The following is a 23,981-nucleotide window of genomic DNA, read 5'->3' on the forward strand; positions in this document are numbered from 1 at the left end:
TGATAAAAATATATATGTGAGTGTAGGGTCCTGCAAATTGAATCCTAAATGTACTATTGTGTTCACAGTTGGTGTATATCAAAGATAACTGAATTGGTCCAAAGAGAGTCTTACTGGTATATTCTTAGTTCGGCGCATGAGGGGCTTGAGTCCTACAACTCCGATTAATTCTAAATGGAGTTATGACTACACTCAAATGCATTGAATCTGGGCACATGATTTCACATTTCTCTTATCCCTATAGATTAGTAGAAAGAGTGATGAGGCTGCCCTAAACTCACTCTCCAGCAGGACACATAGTATATACCCCTTTTTAGGAAGCAAGATAAACCAATAAATAATGAAAATAAATTTTAGCATGAGTAAAAAGAAATGATATGCTAAAAGAATTTACTCTGCAGCAGTGTTTGAACAATTTCAGACTTCTTTGTGTTTCAGGTATATTGATAGCTGTACAATTATCCTTCCAAAATAAAATATGCTATTAAGTGGGCTTTCTCTCATTAAAATATATTTTCTTTTTGTTGTACTGGAACACAGAATAATTAATTAATATTCAGATAAATCAGCTACTTGTTGTATTGTGCTTCAAAACCAGTAGCTAAAATTTACCATTATTAATGGGTGTTTTGTCCCAAATTTGATTTATCAGGGTGTAATATAATTACTTGTGCAGGCACTGATGGCATTTCTTTCCCCTTCCCATATGCAAAGTTGTCCATTTGGCTTAGATGAATTGAGAGGGAAGTGTCTCTCTTTTCCTCTGCAGCACTGTGTCTTGTCTACCCAGAGGCAGGGTATTTGAGCTAGATGAACCAGTGACGTGATCATTCTTATGGCACATTTTCTTATGCAATCTAGAATGGGGAAAACACATTTAAGAGGTTCCCTAACCTACTTGGTGTTATGAAATTGTAATTTAATTTAGAATAGCTATCTATTTCAACTTTTAATGTTAGTGTAGCAGTGAAAGTTAAAAACAGAAATTGTGTTTACAGTTGTCTCCCTGATTGTTTCATGCCATCTTGGAGAAACTTTACAAGTAACTATACCTACAGTATATTAATTAAAGATCTTGTAATCCTTTTTCCCTTATGGTGAAATGGACAGGACAGTGGGGTCTAATTAGTTGTGTAATTTGTGTTTTGGCAGCAGATTACTGTCTGAAGAGTGATTCTAAACAAGTCTTACAATTCTTTAGTCAGTTATAAATAATTGCCTTCCCATCAGTCACATAAGGTTTATGATTCTCTGATGTTCTGTAAAACTTTCATTTTGTTGTCTTTTGTGTAGTTCTCAACACTAGGGAATTCTGGCTGATAGACAAAATGATCGCTTACAATGCTTCCCATTTGTAGATCTCAAAGGTAGCCAAGAACCATAATCACTATAAAGTTCCAGCCTATATACTATGGTGATTGGGCATTGGATAAATACCTGTCTCGAGAGATGTCTCCCCACACACACCCCAAAACCAACCATCCCCCAAAGCACCCAAAATATTAACCCTCTGATTACATGGTTATAAACATGCTCATATTTTTCTAGTAAATGCATACCAATAGCTACTTCTGGAGGGTACATTTTAAGAGTAAAATTATGGTCGCTTATAAGCTTATATGAATACCATTACTATTCAGTTTCTTATTCATTTCAGGCATATGACTCACAAAATAAACAATGTAATCCAGTGTATATGACATCAGATTAGGGGTCAGGAAACCTAGGTTCTATTTCTGGCTCTGCCAGTGACTTGACATGTAACCTTGGCAAGTCATTTAAGGTCTGTGCCTCAATTTTCCCCTTTGTAAAATGTGCATAATAATGCTTATCCATCTTTGTAAAGTGATGTAGGATGTATGGATACACTATATAAATGTTAACTATTGCCTTTAGTATTATATCCAAAGCTCTGCTGTAACACTACTAACATCAGATATATTTATGCATGTTTCACACCTCATTGAGAAAACCTGCATGATTACTCAATACTTCTGGGTGATTATATATATATATATATAATATATATATAATATATATAAAGTGTGTGTCTCTATGCATGCCTTAACTTAGGACCATGTCTTCTCTGGCAATAAAATTGTATTACCTCTGCTGTAGTCTCTGAACACAACAGATGTTGCAATTAGCTTCACTTTGGAGTCTCTTCCATTTGGAGCTGTACAAAGGAGCTAAACTTGGTAGTTTATTTGAGAGGTAGGAGTTAGACTCGTCTTTCTCTCCTCCATTCCATAACAGGCACGTGCCACATCTGTTTGGTTTCACAGTTATCAGTGCTAGACCTGCTCATATTTCAGCTGCCTATATGAGTCAATGAGTTATGCCTCTGAGTGGGGGATGGAGCAGTTTCAAATGGTGTTCCCAACTAATAGAAAGGTATGTATGGAGTTGGGGGATTTCCAAAGTTATTCATCATAATCTAAAAATTAAAAGAAAGAGATGGAGACGGTCAGACATCGAAATAGATTTTGTATGAATTTTTGTTGTTTTTTTTTAACTGATACTTTTTATGATGACCTGTGCATACCCAAATCGCTGTAATCTGTGCCTCTCAAAGAAAACTGTACAGGCAAGGCCGAGTGGTTTTGTGGTAGTATTATGAACTCCCATCCAGGAAACCTAAGTTGGATTCCTATTGCACATTTCTATGGGCTGCAAGTGATGCAAAGGCAGTGTTCTTTGATGGTTGGAGGGTGGTAAAAGAACTATGTGTTGATTACTAGAGAGGCTTGTGTTGATTACTAGCTAAATAACGGTCAGGAGAGAATCTTGGTGGCTGCAACTCTGTCTGAAAACTAAGAATGGTAAAATTCTCTCCACAAATGGGTATGCTGAAGGTAAACATCATTTTCCTAAAAGAGGAAACACAAAAATAAAACTGTACTTTGATATGAAGTACCTAGTGATCAAAAGTGATGGTATTGCAATGGCAAATGACTGAAACACATACTTGTCCATATTGCCAGTAAATGTAACAGGTACTCATTTAAGAGGAGGTTTTTGCAGCATAAAGCATTAAAAACACATGTCTAATAGGTGCATTCATTTTAACATATTCAGTGAGCAGGCCTGATTAATTAGTAAAATGTCACCATCTGGTACTTACTAAGACTATTCATTTTTAAAATGTTGAAATTGTAGGGAATGGTGCACACCAATTATGTTCTTTTTAACTGAATTATGTTGGTATAAAGTTTCAGTGGAGGAGGTCATCATTGTGATTCAGCCAGCATTCATCTAAGGGAGAATTGCCAACCTGAAATTATTTAGGACAAAGGAAAAATGCCTGAAATGCATTGTGGAAAGAGAAGAAAAATGCCTGAAATGCATGTATTACTATCTTTAGGCACGCAATTGAGAAGAGGTCAATAAATAAGAGTCATAAAAATACCTCTGCATTTCAATGCAAGGTTCAAGCACCGGATATCAAGATGTCTCAACAGATCATCTCTTCATCCTAATGCAGAGCCCTTGAATCTGTCATCTTACACCACACTGCACTGATAAGTGGAATAGTTTGTTACATTTTCATGAGCTTGATATCAGCATAGTGTGCCAAATTCAGCCCACAGGTAAACAGTTGCATATCTGTTGAACTCAGTAGAGTAGTACACCCTTGTAGAGGACTGAATTTGGTCTACAGTGTTGTCAAACTGTTGTTTTACTGGTTCATCCATCTAGTGAACAAGGAAGTATGATCCAGTGACTAGAGCACTACATTAGGAGGTGAGACGTGGATTCTATTCCTGGCTCTTCCATTGACTTACTTTGTGAATTTTAAGTTATTTAATGTCACTGAGCCTTAGTTTCCCTATGTGTAAAATGTGGATGGTAATGCTTGCTCACATTTCTTAAGTGCTTTGAGGTCTATGGATGAATAACATATCAGCTTTAAGTATTATTAACTATTATATTTTACTTGAGAAGCCCAATTTCTGATTTATAGTGAATGTGTGTGTTCAGGTTTTAATTAGCCCTGATATTTCCATGTAAGTCTCTTATAATTCATTATAGTGATCACTTTGGGATAGGAATTTCCACAGAGTTTTTCTCATTTGCTTCAATGGCTAGGTAGCTTGTTGAGTGGTGGCATGCAAACTATGGAGGGAGAGACTGAATATGTTCTTTTGATATCTGAAGAATAAGAAGATTATCAGGGCAGGGGTGTGTCAGTTTCACAAGCACCTTTCTCTTGAATAGTAGAGCAAAATAGATTCATAAGCAAATTATGTTAGATTATTTCAACCAACTGAAATTTTAAAATATTCCTTTTTGAACATGAGGTACTTTGTATATGTGTTTCCATTAGCTTCAGTGGACTCTGCTGCACACTATCAAATGATACCTCTTGCTGGTAACCGCTACCAGAACAACATTCAGAATGTGAGGACAGCACAGTACCTATAGTTAAGGTTGAAAGAGTTTAGCCATTGTCATTTTAAGGGCTAGGAAGGGGAGAAAGTAGTTCAGCAAAATATGTCAAATAATTTTTGAGCTATGTTCCAGTGAAGAAAGGGATAGACTTTTTTCTATCTTTATAGAGTTCAGACACTGATTTTTAAACTTCAAGTTTGCTATCAATTTAGCTCTTAATATTCCAAAGTGCCTTTGGTATTAAAATTAGAAAGTAATAGATATTTGAATTCCTTTACTTTTTCCAGCCCACAAACAACAAAATTTCCTATGGTTTGAAGGTGCAGAGTTCCCTTCTCACAGCTGCAGGTGATTTCAGAGGATGTTACATGGAGAGCTCACAAATCAGACATCCTGTGACTGTCTAAAACCAATCTGTAGTTTATGAACTATTAACTGAATGACTCTTGCCCACTTCACAGGCTATATCAGAAAACTATATGTCATGTCATGAGGCTGTGTGTAAACCATTTATATTAGGTGTTAATGTTCTAAATTATTAATGGCTAATGTTAATGGCTAGTGTATGCCTAATGTGAGCTCGATTTCTATACTGGTGCCTTTGGGATATGTAAGCGTAAGTTTGTGTACAGCTATGACTATATCATTTTAATATTTTAACTTGAGCCGGGCTTTTTAAATATGAATCTCCCTGGTTTCTGCCAATTTCTTACATCTAACATTCAGATTCATTTTTCCGTATGCAACTCTTATTTGGAGGAGGAAAAAAGCTGATCAGTTTCAGCATCTCTGGACAAGAGGGAGTAAATAAAAGCATTAAAACATTGTTGTAACCCAAAGATATGAAATATGCTACTCTCCATCATTTTTACCACAATCTTTTTATCAGAAAATGTTTGGACTAAAGGGCACTGATCCATAAAACTGTCCATTTTGTGAGAGAATTTCAAAGCATCCATCTCTGTCCATCTCTCAGAGAGTTTGTAAAAACCAGCTAAACCTTAAAAATCACATTCACACTTAACTCTTTTGTTTGAATTATTTGCGTTTGGACTCAGAACAGCATCTTTTTTTTTTCTTTCTCTCTTTTACGTAGTGGATACATGAAAGCAGGGAGATCACCAGAATGAGAGATTCTGGCACTTCCCTACTTTCTCTTAAATATTTCAGGAGACTCATTTCTTGAATGTAACTTTTATAATAAGAGTATACGATGAGGTTGTTGGGCTAGCAAAGCTGCTTCAAAGAGTTCAACGAAGAAGGAAAAGTAATTTTCCCCATTGCTATAAAAACCAAAGGCTTAACATTTGAATAGATCAGTATCTGGCAATGCTAATATCTGTTAGATTATATAGAGAAAGGTTTTGGGACTATCTTCAAGGGAAAAAGCTTTGTCTCTAAACATTATTAGTCAATATATGAAATATGAGAACTCTGTTACTATGAATGTGCTGGATAAAACTGTTCTAGTGCTAGACTGCAGCCCCATCTGGTGTTTGAACAGGGGTGTTTCTTATGCAGCTCTCCTATATCATCGCGTGAATAGGAAGGCACCGTACCATACTGTATTTGAGAAAATTGACATATATACAAGTGCCCAATTTTATGAATAGCTTCTATTGTATGCCATACTATGATGAAATCCAATTGTGTTTCTGGTCAATTACAGCGTAGCAATCCTGTTGATAACATGCCAACTACTAAATCAGGCTGAGAGCTGTATTTACTAGATAGGTTTATTTACAGTTTGTATTTATTTCTGTGATCAAAAATGTATATTGATCATTCAAATGGCCTAAGAAAATAGAAAGAGTTGCCTCCTGTTACTTGTATTTTTACATTAAAAATGATTCTCTGAAGTTACATTGGGATGAATTTGGCCTGGCAGGATTAAATTGGTGAGACATCAATTCTTGAAAGACTCAAATCCTACATATTCTGAAGGCTCACATTTAGTAGGTTCATATTTGGTTTTTGACACGGGGCTAATTATTTCAGGAACTGATCAAACTCATTCTCAAATAGTTTTCCAATTAGCTGAGGGAAATTTCTACTTGTATTGCAGATTTGGTAGGAAGAATATAGGTGAAACAAACCAGTGACTAAAAGAAGCATTGCCTTGCATCATGTATATGGTTTAAGATAGAACAGAGACAATAAAACTAAGTTGACTAAAGATATACCATGAAGAAACTGAAGTGTGTGACTTTCTGCATATAATGGGTCAATGTCTTTTATCCAGCTCTCTTTTTGGAGTAACCATTTTCTCTTTCACTAAAGTATCTGCCCAGTAATAATTTGACCTTGATGAAAACATGATTGAAAGGCTTTTTGTCAGGTAACTATGAATTAAATTGAATTGTTCAGGCAGGTTCTCTCAGTCAAGCAATAGAACGTTCACCTTTGAACCTAAATCAAATGCTTTAGATCGCATTTGAGAAAACTCAACATATTCTTTAACCATCCCCGTCCTGTCTAATATTTTGGAGGAGGTTTCTGTGGTGACATACCCTTCTTTTTTAGTTTTAGGTTCCTATCTTTCTCAGCTTCCAGTTTATCAGGCAGAACTGAAGGTCAATAGCACTGAATAAGTAGGAATTTAACACTAGATTCCTAATTGTCACTTTTCAGGGACGTGCTGGCCACCGCTTCCCACAGCTCCCATTGGCCAGGAACAGCAAACCGTGGCCACTGGGAGCTGCAGGCGGCTGTGCCTGAGGACAGTCAGTGTAAACACTGTCTCACAGCCCGCCAGCGCATTACGCTGATGGGCCACAGGTTGCCCACCGCTGTTCTATATCTAGGGCCCTACCAAATTCATGGTCTATTCTGGTCAATTTCACAGTCAGAGAATTTTAAAAATAGTAAATTTCATGATTTCAGCTATTTAAATCTGAAATTTCACCGTGTTGTAATTGTAGGTGTCCCGACCCAAAAAGGAGTTGTGGGTGGGGGGTCACAAGGTTATCATGGGGGGGTTGCGGTACTGCTACCTTTACTTCTGCACTGCTGCTGGCGGTGGCACTGCCTTCAGAGCTGGGCAGCTGGAGAGCGGTGGCTGCTGGGCAGGAGCCCAGCTCTGAAGGCAGAGCCGCCGCCAGCAGCAGTGCAGAAGTAAGGATGGCATGGTATGGTATTGCCACCTTTACTTCTGCGCTGCTGCTGTCATGGCACGACCTTCAGAACTGGGCACCTGGCCAACAGCCTCCCAGCTCTGAAGACAGTGCAGAAGTAAGAATGGCAATAACACAACCCCCCTAAAATAACCTTGTGACCTCCCCACCCCCTGCAACTCTTTTTTGGGTCAGGACCCCCAATTTGAGAAACTGTAGTTTCCTCTGTGAAATCTGTATAGTACAGGGTAAAAGCACACAAAAGACCAGATTTTCATGGCTGTGAATTTGGTAGGTCCCTATCTATATGTAATTGTTTTGCTTTTCATATATTTGGTTTTGTAGAAGTCAATAAAGAGCTATAAGTTGTCAGATAGAGACTACTTGGTTATTTTAAGTCATTGCAAAGAGTGTTTACTCCTGGGGGAATTCTGTGCCAAAAAAATAAAAATATGGCACACAATATTTTAAAATTCTGCATATTTTATTTGTGAAAGTAATACAATCTAATCACTCCAGTTTCAATTATTTTGGTAATTTATTTCCTATTTCTCTGTTATATTTTTGTTGCGCATCTCAGTCTGGGTGTGTCACATGCCAGCTGAGCACATCTTGGGGGAAAACTCTTCCCCTCCGGTCTTTTGTTGATTTCTGAGGTTTTGCCCCCATAGGGTTACTGTATAGAGGCTCCCAAATAGAGGACAATGCCAGGGGGACGGGGAGTTGGAAGGGGGTTACAGTTGGGGAGTGCTGGAGGGGTCTGTGTGTACTGGGAGAGGGTATTTGGGGAGTACTGGTGGGGGCTGTGCAGGGTACCTCCCAGCCCAGACACCTGCATCCCCTCTTCCCCAGAACCCAGCCACGGGGCCAGAGACCTCCACACGAACCCCAGACGACAGCCACGGGGCACCCCCCGTCCCAGACACCTGCATCCTCTTCTCCCAGAGCCTGGGGATCCATAGGGAGAAACAGCCTGATGCTGGTCAGACCGGGCTTGTATGGAGTTTCCTGTGGTGATTTCAGTGTTGGGCGGTACAGGGCCGACAGTGCACAGGGCCTCCAACTCTGCCGGGTTGGGCTGTCTGCTCACTGTGAGGCCACGGCCCACATGCCACCTCCTTCCTTCAGGGTGTGCCAGGAACCACAGCTGCCAGGAACCATCCAGTTCCCCTCCCCCCAGCAGTGTCCTGTATTTGTGAGTTGGGGAGCCCGGCTCTGCCAGGACCAGTGGCCCCTAGTGGCGGCCAGCAGCAGTGCAGCACCAATTCTGTGGGAAGAAATGAAATTCTATGCAGAACTTTAATTCTCCGTAAATTCTGCATTGCACAGTGGCACAGAATTCCCCCAAGAGTAAGTGTTGTAAAAGAAGAAACAGTCAGAATATGAGTATAAACAGTCATTCACTTGTGACTGAATGTTGTTGTTTTTCCCCCATTCTTATCTTTTGTTTTCTGTCTTTGATTTTTAGAAAGAAATGGCTATTTGAAAGCATAGCCAGAATAAATGAGCAGAGTGAAAACAAATGTCTGAAGTTCTTACCATGCACTGAACAGTGGAACATCAGCTGCAAAGCTCTGGGAAAATGTCTGCTTGCAACACCTTCACTGAACACGTCTGGAAACCTGGTGAATGTAAAAATTGCTTCAAACCCAAAAGCTTGCACCAACTGCCCCCAGCCTCTGAAAAGGCTCTCCTCTCACATGGTAATCTGAAAACCAATGCAAACCACAGCAACAACCACCGTGGTAGAAGTACAGGAAATTTCCGACCCCCTGTAGCAAAGAAACCCACTATAGCTGTGAAACCCACCATGATGGTGGTAGATGGGCAGAGTGTCAGTGGTGAGATCAGCACACCAGATCATTGTGAGAACAAGCCAGTAATTATAGGGTGGAACCAAAACAAGGCTGTCTTAAACAAAAAGCCACTGAACAATAATAATGAAGATGAAATTGAAGGTTATAGCCATGTTCATAGGCCTTATGGCAACAATGATAGTGCAAGTAAGATACCAAATAACAATAATAATAATGGACTGACAGAAGTGTTGAAGGAAATTGCGGGTTTGGATACCACACCTCAACTAACAGGAAATGAAATGAACTCAAGGGAAACTTTCTTGGGAAGAATAAATAATTGCTATAAAAGATCATTAGAAAGACAGATCCCTCCAAGCTGCATGATGGGTGGAATGAAGGATTCTCATAGTAAGCATGTTATTCTGAGTGGAAGCACTGAAGTTATAAGTAATGAAGGTGGGCGTTTCTGTTACCCAGAATTCTCCAGTGGAGATGAGAGTGAGGATGATATGTTTTTTGGCAGCATGCAAGAAGAGCATGAGAGTTGGGATGAAAGTGATGAAGAGCTGCTAGCAATGGAAATTCGCATGCGTGGCCAACCTCGCTTTGCTAACTTTAGAGCTAACACCCTGTCTCCTGTCCGGTTTTATGTTGACAAAAAATGGAACACTGTGCCTTTAAGGAACAAGTCTCTACAGAGGATTTGTGCTGTAGACTATGATGATAGCTATGATGAAATTTTAAATGGTTATGAAGAAGAAACTGTGATCCTTTTTGGGCAGGAAAGCATGCAGAGTATGGTATCATCTGATTCAACATCTCCCGATTCTTCTTTGACTGAAGAGTCTCGCTCTGGAACAATCAGCAACTCATCTCAAAAACTCTGCAATGGAGGGTTATCTCCCAGTACCCCTAAGGAGATCAAGTTGATTGAACCAGATTATGAGAGTCTTTGTGATAAGCAGCAAGTGAAAGACATGTCAAAAGCTTCCAGAAACACTGCAAAAATTCTAGAGACTCACAAGGCAGTTCTTGCACTTAGATTGGAAGAGAAGGATGGCAAGATTGCAGTACAAAGTGATAATCAAGAAAGCAAAAGTGCTACAGATGTTACTGGTCAAGCAGTGACTATAAACTTGGTACCAGTGGAAGATCAAGCCAAACCTTACAGAGTGGTGAATATGGAACAACCAGTGTGCAAGCCCTATACTATAGTAGATGTGTCAGCAGCCATGACCAATGAGTGTATGGAAGGTCAGACTGAAAGCTCAGAAACCAAAAGTACTCCATCTAGCCCAAATTCACCAGGAACTCCAGGTGCACCGATTATATCTACTACTGCATCATCTGGGCGAGTAAATGCCAATCTAAAAAAATCCAGTGCAGTCAGATACCAAGAAGTATGGACTTCCAGTACTAGCCCACGACAGAAGATACCTAAGGTGGAATTAATTGCTAATAGCTCAGGACCTTCAGTCCCTCCAAGGAAAAGCAGCCACAAATCTGCTCCTACTTCACCTACAACCACAAATATTTCTTCAAAAACCATCCCAGTGAAGTCACCCAATTTGTCTGAGATAAAGTTTAATAGTTACAACAATGCTGGCATGCCACCTTTCCCAATTATCATTCATGATGAACCTACATATGCTAGGAGTTCAAAGAATGCTATCAAAGTTCCTATTGTAATCAATCCAAATGCATATGATAATTTAGCCATCTATAAAAGTTTTCTAGGGACCAGTGGAGAGCTATCCATCAAAGATAAAACAACAAGTGTAATAAGCCACACATATGAAGAAATAGAAACAGAAAGCAAAATCTCTGAAAATATACCCAGCAAACCCACTGAATTTACCCAGCCCAAGGGGGTAACTAATAGCACAGAGTGTAAACTGGGTTCTGTGGCTCAGAAAGTTCAAGAGTACAATAGCTGTCTTAGCAAAGGTCAGACATCACCAAAAAGAAGTCATAGTTTTGACCACAGCTCCCCAACAAGAGTCCAGAAGACAAGTCAGGAGCCTGCAGCTAAAAGGGAAGGAGCACAGGAGACTTCTGGTGGCAGCAGCAGTAGGGAAAATGCAAACACAGTGCTTTCTCAGATTGTGGCTTCTATCCAGCCCCCACAGTCTCCTCCAGAAACACCTCAATCAGGACCCAAATCTTGCAGTGTGGAAGAATTATATTCCCTACCACCTGATGCAGAGACCAGTAAAAGCAGCCTGGTACGACCCAAATCTCTCTTTACCGCACAACCCCCCATCAATGATACTGAAGTATCCAGTGCCACAGAAAGCACTACCACTAAAATGCAGAAGGATACACTTTCAAAGCCACTTGCCACCCATTCTTCAAAGCCAATAACAGGCACCCATAATACCATAAGTCCCAAAATAGAGCAAGCACCTCCATTTCCCCCTCCGCGTTCCACTTCTTCACCCTATCATGCAAGTAATCTGTTGCAAAGACATTTCAGCAACTGGAACAAACCAACCAGTCCCATTAGATCAACAGAGGCAGAGTCAATACTGCATTCAGAAGGGAGACGAGCAGCTGATGCAAAACCCAAGCGCTGGATATCCTTTAAGAGCTTCTTCCGCCGCAGAAAGACTGATGAGGAGGAGGACAAAGAGAAGGAAAGAGAAAAAGGGAAATTAGTGGGTCTTGATGGAACTGTTATACATATGCTGCCTCCTCCTCCAGTTCAACGCCACCATTGGTTCAGTGAGTCAAAAACAGACTCCAGTGAGAAGCCATCCATTGTTTTCATGTATAGATGTGAACCTGCACAGGCTGAACCAAACACTGACCAGAACAAGGCTAGAGTGGAGTCTCCAAATGAAGATACAGAGGCAAAGGACAAAGCAGAAATGGAAGAGATGTTGGCAGAGGATTCTGAACAGAAAATTAAGAGTCATTCTTCACCATCTCAAATTCCCAAGAAGATCCTCAGGTAAACTGCTATTAACAGCATATGTCTTTTTAACTCACTCATTCGGTGTTGTGGAATATGCTGTACATTTTGCAGAAATGGGAAGTAATTTAAGGGCTTTATAGAGAACTTTTTATGTGTATGTGTAATGTTTTTACAGTTTTAACATTTTACTGGATAGTCGTTTTCATTAGCACCTTTCTTCATGTGAACAGCATCCAGTATTTTGAACTGTCTTCAATAGGTCGATCTTGTTTCACTGAATCAAACACACATGGCCCTGAATTTTTAGATTAACATGGTATTTCTATGTTATAGAAGACTAAAGAACTCTGGTGTAGACGTGGATGGTAAATATTTCAGGGAGAAGTAGAGTGCATACTGACTATCTATCTGTCTGTCATGTGCCCCTCCAGAGGAAAGAAACACATCTCCAGCTGTAGTACCCAATACTGATAGTCCATGTCATGGCACAGGTTTTATTAGCATGTATTTTATTATGCTGATGGGAGGGAGCTGTCCCATCAGCCTAGTAAATCCACCTCTGCAAGAGGCGGTAGCTATGTCGGTGGGAGAAGTCCTCCTGCCGACACAGCGTTATCCACACCAGTGCTTAGGTCAGTGTAACTTACAGCGCTCAAGGTTATGGCTTATTCACAACTCTGAGCAACATAAGTATACCTACGTAAATGGTAGTGTAGACCAAGCCTTGGTGAAAGCAGGCTACCAATATATTAACTCAAAAGGTATTTTAAAACTTTTGTACCTGATTATTCTTTTAGTTGTACCCTGCCAGATAGAAAATTATAAAATCATAGACTTGTTCCTTTCAATGCGATGTCTGACCCTCACCAAAAACAAGGTCAGGTCCTAAAGTTCCCTCACCCTATTTGTTCTCAGTACTCTTGTCTATACAAGAAAAATGCACTGATTTAACTTTAAATGGTTTTTAAACTGATTTAAAATCATGGAAATCTATGTGTGGACACTCGTATTTCAGTTTATCTTAAACTGATTGCTAATCAATTTAACCTAAAGTTGAAATCAGCCTGTTTTCAACTGCCCATCGGAGTGTCAAACTCAGCCTTTTGCATGAGTTTAAAATCACACCTTTATTAAAACTGGTGCAATAAGGACTTATTTATTGTCTGCTTTTCTGATAATTTTTCAGAGTTGGAAAGCTCAAGTTTTTGTTACAATGTTTTTGATTAAAGTTAAGGGTATAAAGTGGGTATTATGATCTAGGAAGTATCACCACACTTGAGTGCAGTATAGCACCTGGCTGAAAACAAAGTGTCTTCAACTACCCTAGGGATGGTGCTGTTACTTTGCTTTACCACACCTGCCTAGAGTATGTTTGTACTGTTACTGTTTGCAATAGCTAGTCTCTCTTTCACCCCCTTTTTAGATAATTTTCTTTATTTTTTTCCCACCAAGCTGTGGTGTTAGTGTGAAATCATAGCTCAGAATTTTTCAAGGGTAATTATATTGTATTTGCTATGAATTCTGTTTTATAAAAAGTACTAACTCCATTGTGATCTTTCTGAGAATATTTAAAAAAAAAGAAAAGAATGAAACATTGGAAGTTTTATGGGCAGAATAAGATTTGGTAGCTTTTTGTGGCATGGGGCTTTCTGTAATTTTTTTTAATTGCCTTTGATGCATTTTGGTGTTTTAAGGTAATTGTTCTTACTTGATTTTGAGTGCTGTTAAAGAGGGGGAAGAAAGTGGGGTGGGGGGGAGACCTTTTCAGTACGAAAAATTAAGACAATATGGTTCAAGGATTTTGATTTGTCTGTTTTACAATATTTGTGAACCAGGCCTGGCTGCTTACAGTTTTGCACCAGTAGGAGGTATTATTTGATTTACCAAGTGATGCTACACTTGCTTAGTGTTAACTCATTAGATGTTAGGTAAAGGTTAATGCTAATTCAGGCTAAAATATGTGGAACAGAAAAGAAGTTCAAAATCTCCAGTTAATGACTGCAGCAGGCTTAGAGAAAAATTGCAGACATGAAGACATAAAGATCAATGAACATGACACTTATCTAACTGAGAATGCCAACAACTGTAAAGCGCACTGAGCGATCAAATTGATTACCTGAAAAATAAGATCAGATTAAGAAATGTCAGATTTGTAGGGGGTCCTGAAGGCATATCAACAAGAGAAACTGAACTTTTTTTTTAATCCCATAGTGGATTATGAAGGTGGCAGAGACTGACAACTTTAAATTCCTTTAGCACTGTGTTGTGGTTATGATATCGCTGGAAAGGTCAGTTAATCACCCAGAACAGCACTTGCAGAATATTCATCTCTTGAAATGAGGAATAAACATTTGAAACTGAATGAATTTGAGTCTGTGATGGGGCCCTCAAGTATTTTATCCATGTTATGGTCTTGTTGGGTTTGTTTGTTTGTTTGTTTTTGTGGGGTTGTTGTTGTTGTGTTTTTGTTTTGTTTTTTTTTTTGTCATGCATAGTGGTTAAAAAGATGCTGGCAATATGAAATTGGCATCTCAGTGGAGGGTTTTTCTGAAAACCAAAATGAACTCCCCTCCCCGTCCCAAGGATAGAAAAGTCTTTCCGGTAAAGGTTTCAAATTGAGACAGGATATAACCTTTCCTACTGTGCTTTTTTCTTTTTCTTTAAAAAAAAATCATAGTAACTAAGTTTTACCAAATATTTGTAAATAAAATTTATTGTTTGGTGGTGCAGTAGTTAATCCTGCTCACCCTGGTAATTTGAGTGATTCTTTTGCAGGAAATTGCATTTAAGGCTTTGTGTTATGTCTGTGCAGAATGGAAGATGACTAGAGATAGTTTCAAGGGGAGAGAGAAAATATGAAATCTAGAGTAAAGATCATCTTTATTCCAGAGGATTTGTGGGATACCTCCTCCACCATTCCTCACAGTCACTCCTCCCTCACAAACTCTATCACAGCAGCCCTCTCTGAGTATATCTGCATTGCAGCTGGGAGCTAGCATCCCAGCCCAGGTAGACAGACTCAGGCTAGTGGGGCTCGAGATAGCACTACAAATAGCTGTGTGGACATTGTGACTCTAGGCTTGAGGTCCAGTGGCTAGCCTGAGTTTCTGATACAGCTGCAAGGCCCACACAGCTATTTTTAGCGTGTTAGCTCAAGCCCTGCTAGTGCGAGTCTGTCTGCCCGGGTTGGGAGGCTCACTCCCAGCTGCAGCATAGGTATACCCTCTGCTTCAGAGAAGGGCTAGCGATAGCTTCTCTTGTAGAGCAAGTCAATACTGCTTCTTGGATTGACCTCAAGGAGGAATACTAGAGATCAATGTGAGTAGTTCTCAGCCCTTGCTATCTGGATTATGTTGTGAACCCCTGTGCTGCCTCTTGGCATGATTTACAAAGCTTTTTGTTTTTACTGATGTAGAATATTTTAGTAGAAAGATGAAGTCTCGTTGTCCTCAATTTAGGCTAGGCTATATGGCTGAATGTCACAGCTGATGTGACTTTTACAGAGGGGGAAGGAGAGTAGCTAGAATTACAATTTTCTTTTGTTATTTATCACAGCTCATTCAATGGACTTCTTCCTAGAGGAGTTGATTACAACAAGATTAGTCTTGGTAAAAATATTTTCCAGAGTACTAAGATCCAAAACCCCTATAATGGGTCTTTGGCCTCCTGTGCTTTTGAGGGAAGAATATAGAGATGTCCATCATTGGCTTAGAAATGAGGCCCTACTGGTATGCACATCAGTTATATCCAGCATATGGGAAAGGTCAAAATAATTATCACTTCATGCAGACACTGATACTTTTTCTGATCCATTCTCCACAACTACACATGGTGGCCCCATCACTGGCTGTCAATCTGTTGCTAAATGTCCCTGTAACGGGGCGGGATTCACCGGTGCGGCACCTTCTGATGGTCGTCCAGAGAATTAGCATTTCCAGCCTCCGGAGAGCCCTCTTCAGGCCGGTGTCCTGCTTGCCGCTGGGCCCTGAGTCCCTTCCAGACTCCGGTACCCCTTTCGCCCCAGGGTGCTGCCCCCTGGCAGTACCCCCACAGATCTGGGTCTTCCCCCCCCCCGGGAACCCCCACCTTCTATCCCTACCTCACCTCAGTCTTTTGCTACTGCACGTCACCATCTAGCCGCTCACTGGGGCGGACTGCAGTATAATTGCCACTCATCATCGGCAAGGAGGATCTGGACCTGCTGCTTCTGCCTACCCTTGGGCTGCCCTCTGCAACCCCAGTACGCTTTTCCTAGGCCTTCATCAAGGCCTGCAACCTGGGGATTTCTCAGGCTGGAGCTCCCCAGCTCCGGTCCACTTTAGGTACCTTGCTCAGCTCCCAGTAGTCAGGCACCTCCCTCTCAACATCTAGAGAGAGACTGACTCTGTCCTCCTGGCCCACTGCCCTCTTATAAAGGCCAGCTGGATCCTGACTGGGGCGTGGCCACAGCTGTGGCTGTTTCCCCAATCATCTAAGTCTTGCTGCTTTCCCTAGCAGCAGCCCTCTCACAGCCTCAGCCCTCTCGCAGGGCTGATTTCAAGCCCTTCAGGGTTTGCGCCCACCCACCTCCCGGGTTTTCCAATAAGACCCCGCTGCAGTCCCCATAAGATATTCTTCTGAACTTATAAAGGCAGTGTTCCCTCTCTAACAGTTGGGTTTTTTAATAGCAATTACGTCTGCCTGATGGGCGTTGGAATGAAGAGTTCTGTCCACAGAACCCCAGTACTCTATTTTCATGTTGAGATCGTGGTTTTCAGGACAAAGCAATCTTTTATTCCTAAAGTCTCAAAGGAGACAGTTCTGCAAGCTTTCTGTCCCAAGCCACTGTGTCCAATGGGAAAGCTGTGGAACAGCTTTGATGTCTGCACAATAATAAAAACATATCTACAGAAAACTGAAGAATTCAGAAGATAAAGTTCATAATTTTGTCTTGTTGCCTCGCTGTAAGGAACAAAAAGACTTCAAAGCCTTTGATATCTAGGTGCATCAGATTATGAATATCTGAGGCATACAAGATAAAGAACTCATCATCTTCTGCACTCATGCAGCTTTGTCTCTTGGATTGAGACATACATTTCTTAAGAAGAAACCTACAAGGCTCCTCAACTTCCATACCGGAAGTTATGTCATCTCTTCATCAGTAAGGTCATAAACTGTGCCAGCGATAGACAGGTCTGAGTTCCATCAAGATGCAAACAGGCCTCAAGCCCATCATAGGATCTATGGATCTTACAGCTTGAAGAAATTAAATGTTTAGATAGGTCCATATAAATTTTTGTAATGCTTTCTGAATTTAACAGTAATGTCTGACACTCCACTGTAAAGTTATACAATACATCAGGATCCAGTTATAAATTCTGGAGATTTTAATATTAGGTTCCATAATTGTGAGAGATTACAGATGTCAAGACTTTTAGAAATGCCTTGCTGTCCTTAGGATTTTATAATGATATCATGTTCACACATTGCACAGAGAGTTTGCTTTTGAGAACTGCCCACATGGATCTGTTCTTGGGATTAACTCACCCTTGGAATGTGAGCTTGAAATCTTTTGGAAAACTGTCTACAGGGATCAGTATCTTTACAAACTCCCCTATCCCTTGTGCAGGGTTCCAACAGTGTAAATAGGCCCCAGCCACCCTACAGTTCTTTCCTGAAGTGTAGAAGATGCAACAAACTCTGAAAACACTCAGTGTCCTCAGTGCTCCCCTTGTCTTTTTGGTCCATTCTCTTCGGTCTGTGGATACTATTTTTATGTCATTATTTTGTTTTAAAAAAATAAAACAGTTTTTCGGGACCCATGCCAGCTCTCTTGGGGGCCAAACAGGGTGGACAAAAATCAATGTTTTTTTTTTTTAAAATCAGATTTAAATCATGAATTAAATCAATTTGATTTAAATCAAATCCACCCTGGGGCCAAACACCAAAGGAAGCCTGATATTGCCAGTATAAATAGCAGACTGTCTTGATCTAGGAGGGGAACACCTGCCATCAGTTCATTGTAATTGCCTTTTATCTCCTGGGAAAAGAAAATGTCTTAGCAAGTTTTTCAAGGCAAAATATAATCAGTTGCAAGAACAATCTCCTAAGGACTCAATCCTGCATTAACGTTTCTGTAAATGGGGCAAAGCCCTAGCTAATCACTTTTCCACCAGAGACAATACCAAAAATCTCTGGATCTACTCCATAGGCAGGCAGGAACAATACTGCTAGATGCCATTCTCCTGGATTGGGGTCTGGAGTTACTCAGTCTCTCAAATCCTGTTGATCGCAAAGACCATCTGGAAAATTATACAATAAGGAATCAGAGTACTGTTGAAAGTCCCAACTTGGGGCCATCTAGAATAGATATAAAATCGGCAAATCCATCTTCCCAATTTACTTTCTCTCTTGTCTCAGGATTGGGATGAGGTTCTCTACTTGAATTCATAGCCTTTTGGGCTGTCAACTTATCTTCTGGACTGCTAGAAAACTAACTCAAGAATGTTCTGATAAAGTCCAAAAGATCATCCTGGAAAACAGGAAGACCTTAGCTAGCAAACCTATTTACTGAAATGGGAGAGATTCTACATTTAGGTAGCTCAAAATGTAATGGACCTGAGATGATCCTCCATCACTTTCATCTTCAACTGTTTACTCCACTTGGAGCAATGAACAGTGTCAGAGTTCAATCAAGGTCTACCTGGCTGTCATTTTGACTTTCTACCCTTTGAAGTGTGGACCAACAGTTTTCATTCACCCTGCTGTAACCAAGTTTATGAAAGGATTGTTCTGTATATTCCCTCTGGAGCACAAGCTACTTACATAATAGTATTTTAATCTTTTTTGAAGCTTTGTCAGAATCTTCTCTCTACAATCTCTCTGTGAAAGCAGTATTCTTCAGTGTCATTGCAAAAATCAATGATATGCACATTCCTTGAATACAGTTTTCATTTCTGTGTGCAGTATTGTTGTAGGCATGTATTCATTTCTGGTCATCCTATCTCAAAAAGGATATAGCAAAAATAATGGGTGTTCAGAGACAGTCAGCAAGAGAATGAGAATGATTAGAGTGGAGACGAATAAGAGGGGACAGAATATAATTATATGAAATAAGGAATGGTGTACAGATGGTAAATCCAGCACTCCTGTATGTATTTTCTCAAAATATAAGAATAAGGGAAATTCAATTAAATTGAAAGGCAGCAAATTTACAAAAATATTGATAAAAAGATATACCTTTTGCCAGGGAGTGATTAAAATGTGGAACTCATTGCCACTAGATATCATTGAGGCCAAGAATTTAGTAAAATTTATAAAAGGATTAAACTTATTGTATGGATAATGAGAAAATTGTATATATAGAATTTTAAAAATAGAAGGGATTTAAACCCACATGCTTTAGAGAATAAGTCAACCTCTAACAGTCAGGAGCTAGGAAGAAACTTCCTTTATGGGTTGGCAGTTTCAAATTGTCAACTGTGGGGTTCTTTCACCTTCCACTGAAGCATCTGTTCCTGTGTCAGAGACAGGAAACTGAACTACAGGAGCTACTGGTTTGATCCAGCATGTCAGTTTGGTTTTTTATTCTCGTAATATAAACCCATAAAGTTACTCAGATACAAACTTGGTTGTTTATCCTCCCTACACTGTTTCATGAAGATAAGGTGATTCTTCATCCTCATTCTAAGTTCCTGTCTAAAGTGATGTTTGATTTCCATCTCAGGCCATTAACTTGCCTGAACTTTTCCTCAAACTTTATTCATATTCAGGGAGTTCAGGCTTCATACCTTAGAAATCCAGAGGGATTTCAGAGGTCTGTATAGAATCAAACATATCTGTAAATTCCTTTGAATTTTTGCAGTTCATCAGTAGAAGACCAGGGCCTCAGTCCATCTCATGTATACGAGATTATGATCTTGCAGGTATCAGCCACTAGGGGATATCAGAGCACACTCATCTAGGTTATGGTAATTTTTATAGGTGTTATGTTTTTCCAGAAAGCTAACAATAAAGTTTTAAATGATCAGATAAGGCAAAAAATATTGACATGTTCTGAGTGATCCTTATGCGTTAATTAGTAGTAAGGAATTCTTTTCATATTTCTCTATTCCTACTTCTGTCTTTTGTGGGTGATGAGTAAGAGTTGACCTTTCATTAAACAACTGGTGGAGTGTATTAGAGTGTTTTAGCTTGATCACTCAGAACCGCTCCCTTTCTCCCATAAAAAGAGAGGTGCTTGCTCCCAGGTATCACAACATGGCATCGCATTGCTGCCGTTTTCAAAGAATTCATTTATTCTTTTTAGATATTAATATCACTTTGAATACAGATTAAAATTTTCACAGACTTTTAAAGTTAGGTTAGTTAGAGCTCTTTAAAGGCTTACAACACATTTGGTGTTAGCTACAGTTGAAACTGTTCTCACTTGACTAGTTAATGTGATACATGGCAGAATAAAATAGTGTTCCAGTAGAACTTAAACTATATTTCATGTGTTACAGCAGTGAGAGAGTTAAGAAGGCTGGGCTATAACTTAGATAATAGTACATTCCTTAAAGTATACTAGCAAATCCCTCAGACCAACCCCCTAAAGTAAACATCAAGGTGCAGTAGGTGATATCACTGCGTGCAGAGTTCAGCCTTGTTGCTCACAGCTTGCACAACTTGTAGCACACCAGAACACTGTGGAATCAATGGCTCACCAGAGTTTCAAGACATGATTAAAAGACTCAAGAAGGTCCTGAGAGAATTTCCTTTAATGGGGAATTGTGTGAGTGAGTATAGTGGGTGAGTTCACTTTTTTTTTTCTCTATTTCTCTCTCTCTTGCTGTTGATATTCTTTGTTTGGCAAATGCTTCTGAACTTAGATTTAATGTATGTGCATGCATGTGTCTGGGACTGGGAATTAGTGTATTCTGTACCTTGCCATTCAATACTAAAATTGTTTTATAAGATACGAGAATTTCTGTTACATAGTAGTATCAGAATAGCAGACCTATTATAGACAATTTATTTTGAACAAATATATTTTTACTGGAGAGATGCATACCGGTATGTATAAGATTTGTTGGTGGTAGGATAACCTCAGGTCTTTAAGATGATTTCTTTGGTTTTAAGAACGTTGTACCTGCTTTGATTTAATGTATGTCTTAATTTGAAATGCCTTTGGTTAACTCTTTAATGTGCACATCTTTTGATGCATATAATGTGCTGTCTGCACCATTCCCATGCATGTTAATAAAAAGTGATCAATGATTTTGACACTAAATGATTAAAATTACAGCTTTTTGAACTTAGCCATTTTGTCTCTGCTCTGTTACTAATATGTTTTGATGGTTCTTGTTTTCATAAGTCTGCACTTAAAATTGCACAAGTATGAAATTTGAAGTAGCATGTGCGTACTATACATGGAATTTTGTATTATGCAAAGTACAAGCATGTTTTAGTGTTTGTAGTCTGACTATAGATTGGTTGGGAGACTGCATTTTGTACTCTATGGCCTGTCAGTTTTGAGTTGGTATAGAAACTTTTTTTTACAATTCATAACAGGTCTGTAAGGGCACAGTCTTCCTTCTGATATGCAAATGTAAGATCACCAGTGTATCATGGAAAATCGGCTGCTGTGCTGTGTACACAAGCACAATGGGGCAGGTTTACAAAATATATACTTGTGTTCCAGCTCATCAGAAGTTTGGATTGAGCTCTGAGTTTTCATTTTAAAAGATACACTGATATACAAATATAGGGCCAGATCCTGGGAGGTTCTAAGTCTCTCCTTGGTGAAGTGTCTGCCCTAAACTTCTGTTGAAGTCAATGGAAGTTACGGGTTCTCAGTATCTTTCAGGATCAGGACCAAATCATGAGAGCTACTGAGATTTTACTCTCCAAAGTTGATCCCTAATGTGTGTATATGTGTGTAGACACAGAAATGTCATTAACCAATGTCTAAAATGTTATAAATGGCACCATTCTTGACAATTGCTGATATAACTGCAATAGGCAGTAATTCATTGGGTAAACCTGGACATTACTAATTTTTATTTGGTATATATTTTGCATCATTTTGAACTATATTCTATAAATATAACACTTGTAAAATGACTAAATAGTTTATTTTCACAGTTTTATTATGATGTAAAGCTATCAGTCTTCACAATTTGATTAAGAAGACTCCCACCAGTTGGGAGCAGAGAAGGAGAAATATCCCCTAGCATTGCTTGATGCATTATTGCCTGGGTTTTAATCCTCAGAAATATTTTGTGCAGGTCACTATAAGGAGACAGAATGCTGGATGAGATGGACTCATTGGTCTGTGTTCCAGTGTGACAATTCCTATTATGTTGCCAGAATTTGAAAATGTAGCTTTAAAGTTTTATGCATTTCCTAGAGAGTTTAGGAGTATATTCTTCTCTGCGTAAATGTATAACTCTCATTAAAGCAAAGTCCTTCTAATTGGTTTAAAAACAAACCTTAATCACTGTTGCTGCCCTATGAATCCTACAGATGCTGTACAATGTACAGTATTGTTATGTCTGTGCATTGCATGTACTTACATGTATTGACTATACTCAATTGTGTGAAACATTTTGTGATACTTTGGTACGAAAGATATTTCCTACCATTAATACTGTAGTGAAAAGTGAATGCACTTTAGTGAGGAGAAAGAAAAACAACTTGCTAGAAAGTCATTGTAAAAAATTTGGAGAGATGAAAGGGACACATTTTTGTTTCCATTTCCCAGTTCTTTGCCTTTTACCCAAAGGCATTTTATTATTCCAAACCTAGTGTTTTACTAATAACATATGGCAGGTAGCTTTGGCCACCAGGTGAATTTTGTTTGTTTGTTTCAGTCAATTGCCAGATGAGACCACAGTGGAAGATTTGTCTCCTCAGATTCCAAGAGCTGTGTTTGTGAAGCAGAACATTGGTGGCAATGCCTCGGTCATACCAGTGTCAACTTCCCATGTCCCACAAGGGCAAGAAGAAAATGAGGAAACTTCAGATTCTTCTGACTTGAGCCCTTGCAGTGCTACATACAGCAATTTAGGTAAGTGCATTTACAAGACAAACTTCAGCCTCCATCCCACTTAGATGGCTTATCTTCATGTGAGCCCTATCATCTCTTAGATCACCTGACACCCTTTTGAAAAAATAGCGTTCTTAAAGAAACACTGACCCCAAACTTCACCTACTTTTTAAATATCAGTTTACAGTTCTTTGTTGAAAAAAGAGGCTATTGTCTCATGCTTTATGAGCAACCTGCAGAAGGAAGCCAGTGATGAAATAAAGACTTATCCAAAATTCAGTAAGAATTTCATTTCTAAACTTTCAATAAATTATTTAAAATTGAGGGTAGGGGGAATATTTGTAAAAATACAAAAAATAGTCTTTGGGTTATCTATGTTAAATGTCTTGTGTAAGAGATGCCTTTTGAGAGAGCCACAATTTTTCCATATTCTTATATTTTCAAAGTCATTTTACCAGAGAAAAGTTTTGAAATAACTGTTGTATAGATTATTTAACTCTTTCAGAACAATCATTAAACTAAAATATTTTTCCTGATATCTTTAGTGAAATGTAGAACTTTTTCTTTTACAATCTAGATGATGATTCCTGGCATATTTTGAAGCATCTTGGTAAATAAGAATATAATTGAATTTTATTCTAAAAAAGTTAGTTTACTTTTAATCTTGCAGACCAATTGAAAAGATGTATGTTCTGAAGAACATGCTGCATCATGCACCCAGCCATCAGTGAATTCCTGTCCCATATTAAAGA

At 39.2% G+C, this 23,981-nt stretch overlaps 1 protein-coding gene across 8 annotated transcripts in view; it reads left to right on the forward strand.

Annotated features, from left to right (window-relative positions):
• The window catches only part of PEAK1 (pseudopodium enriched atypical kinase 1), a gene marked incomplete at its 3' end in the record, with an annotated part of 215,074 nt that overhangs the window by 150,710 nt on the left and 40,383 nt on the right, over nucleotides 1-23,981 (forward strand). For 5 of the 8 annotated variants that reach the window (XM_084641715.1, XM_084641714.1, XM_084641718.1 and 2 more), the window contains 2 exons: nucleotides 8,974-12,257; nucleotides 23,054-23,250. In XM_084641715.1, coding sequence (XP_084497841.1) covers nucleotides 9,088-12,257; nucleotides 23,054-23,250 — 3,367 coding nt within the window. In that variant the 5' untranslated portion in view covers nucleotides 8,974-9,087. Of the gene's footprint in view, nucleotides 1-2,362; nucleotides 2,395-8,973; nucleotides 12,262-20,873; nucleotides 20,991-23,053; nucleotides 23,251-23,981 lie in introns of those variants that run through there. The other 3 variants (XM_084641721.1, XM_084641719.1, XM_084641720.1) reach the window with 3 other exon arrangements.

The sequence above is a fragment of the Lepidochelys olivacea genome (genome assembly GCF_965140295.1).
Source record: "Lepidochelys olivacea isolate rLepOli2 genome assembly, chromosome: 10".
Lineage (NCBI taxonomy): Eukaryota > Metazoa > Chordata > Testudines > Cheloniidae > Lepidochelys > Lepidochelys olivacea.